The following is a 1,203-nucleotide window of genomic DNA, read 5'->3' as shown; positions in this document are numbered from 1 at the left end:
TTACCAACTCTCTCAATCGGTTCTACAGCTTTGCACTAAGGTATAATCAAGTTTGAAAAAAATATTTCACTTCCACCTCCCAGAATCGAAGCCAAAATTGCATACTAATGGACTCCACTATGAATATTCTTTAAGAATAATGAAGGACGCAATATTATATTGGTCCGGTAGAGGAAATTCAAAGGAGTCCTCAATTTGTCTTGTTCAAAAAATTCACCTAAATTGCCTCGACTCGAGACATAATTGGCTCTCACAAAATCTGTGGTGAATTGGATAGTTAAATAATTAAATAATAATAACTACTTGATGCAGCAACAAAAGAAGAATATTCGGAGGTTGATGAATTATGAAGAAGCAGAAGAATTGGATGAGGAAATTTACTATACGAGTAGTAATGTTAATTTATTAGAAGAAGAGGAGGTGGATAATGGAGAGTTGGAAAATGATCATTTACCTCACTCTTTTTCATCGAGTTTCCCATTTCATTCGAGTAACGACGGTTATAATATTAATAGTAATAATAATGGTAGTACTATTGGTATTAATAATGATGAAGGAAATAGTCAAATAATTTCACCTTCTTCACCGTCGGGTTTTGCTCATCATGATTTGTTAGCCTCTATACATTCTGGCCCGACAATCGATTCAATGAGTATTGATGAAGAACAAGATAATATAATGGATAATAATAATATTGAAAATGGTGTTGTTGGAGGGAACAATAAGAAACCAACTTCAATTCCATTAAGAATTTGGAATTTCCTAACTGGTAATGTTATTGCACACTTGATGATTTGGACCAATTTGACATTATTTTCTGGATTTCTCATTCTCTCGCCCTATGGCTTGAAGATTTATAATCCAATTATATTTTCCTTCTTTAGAGGAGTTGTTTTGGTTATTTCACTCTTTCCAATCATGTTATTTGTGGATAGAAAATTCAAATTTAAATCAGAAACTAAACTTATTAATCGAGCATTTGCATTTAGGAAAAAGTATCCATCTATTTATGGAAGCAAATATTGGGGATGGATTTATTCTATATTCTATAATGATAAGGCAGTGATACCTTCGTTTGTTTTGGCCAGATTGCCAAGTTTCAAACAATCAAAACAATTGGCTTGGTGTGGAGCTTTGGCAGTTGTGAATCAATTATTGTTTGTTGCTGGATTGAATTTAACTTCCAGTACAGTTACTGGTGTG

At 32.9% G+C, this 1,203-nt stretch overlaps 1 protein-coding gene across 1 annotated transcript; it reads left to right on the top strand.

The window, feature by feature from the left end:
• Positions 1-207: 207 nt before the first annotated feature.
• On the top strand, positions 208-1,198 carry NAEGRDRAFT_82358 (uncharacterized protein; the record flags this gene model as incomplete). Its single annotated transcript, XM_002668383.1, has 1 exon — positions 208-1,198. A coding segment is annotated over exon 1 (891 nt), but the record flags the coding sequence as incomplete, so codon positions are not given.
• Positions 1,199-1,203: the final 5 nt, after the last annotated feature.

The sequence above is a fragment of the Naegleria gruberi genome, assembly GCF_000004985.1.
Source record: "Naegleria gruberi genomic scaffold NAEGRscaffold_247, whole genome shotgun sequence".
Lineage (NCBI taxonomy): Eukaryota > Heterolobosea > Eutetramitea > Acrasida > Naegleriidae > Naegleria > Naegleria gruberi.
Note: the sequence above shows the minus strand (reverse complement) of the source record. Positions and strands in the feature narration are given on the sequence as shown.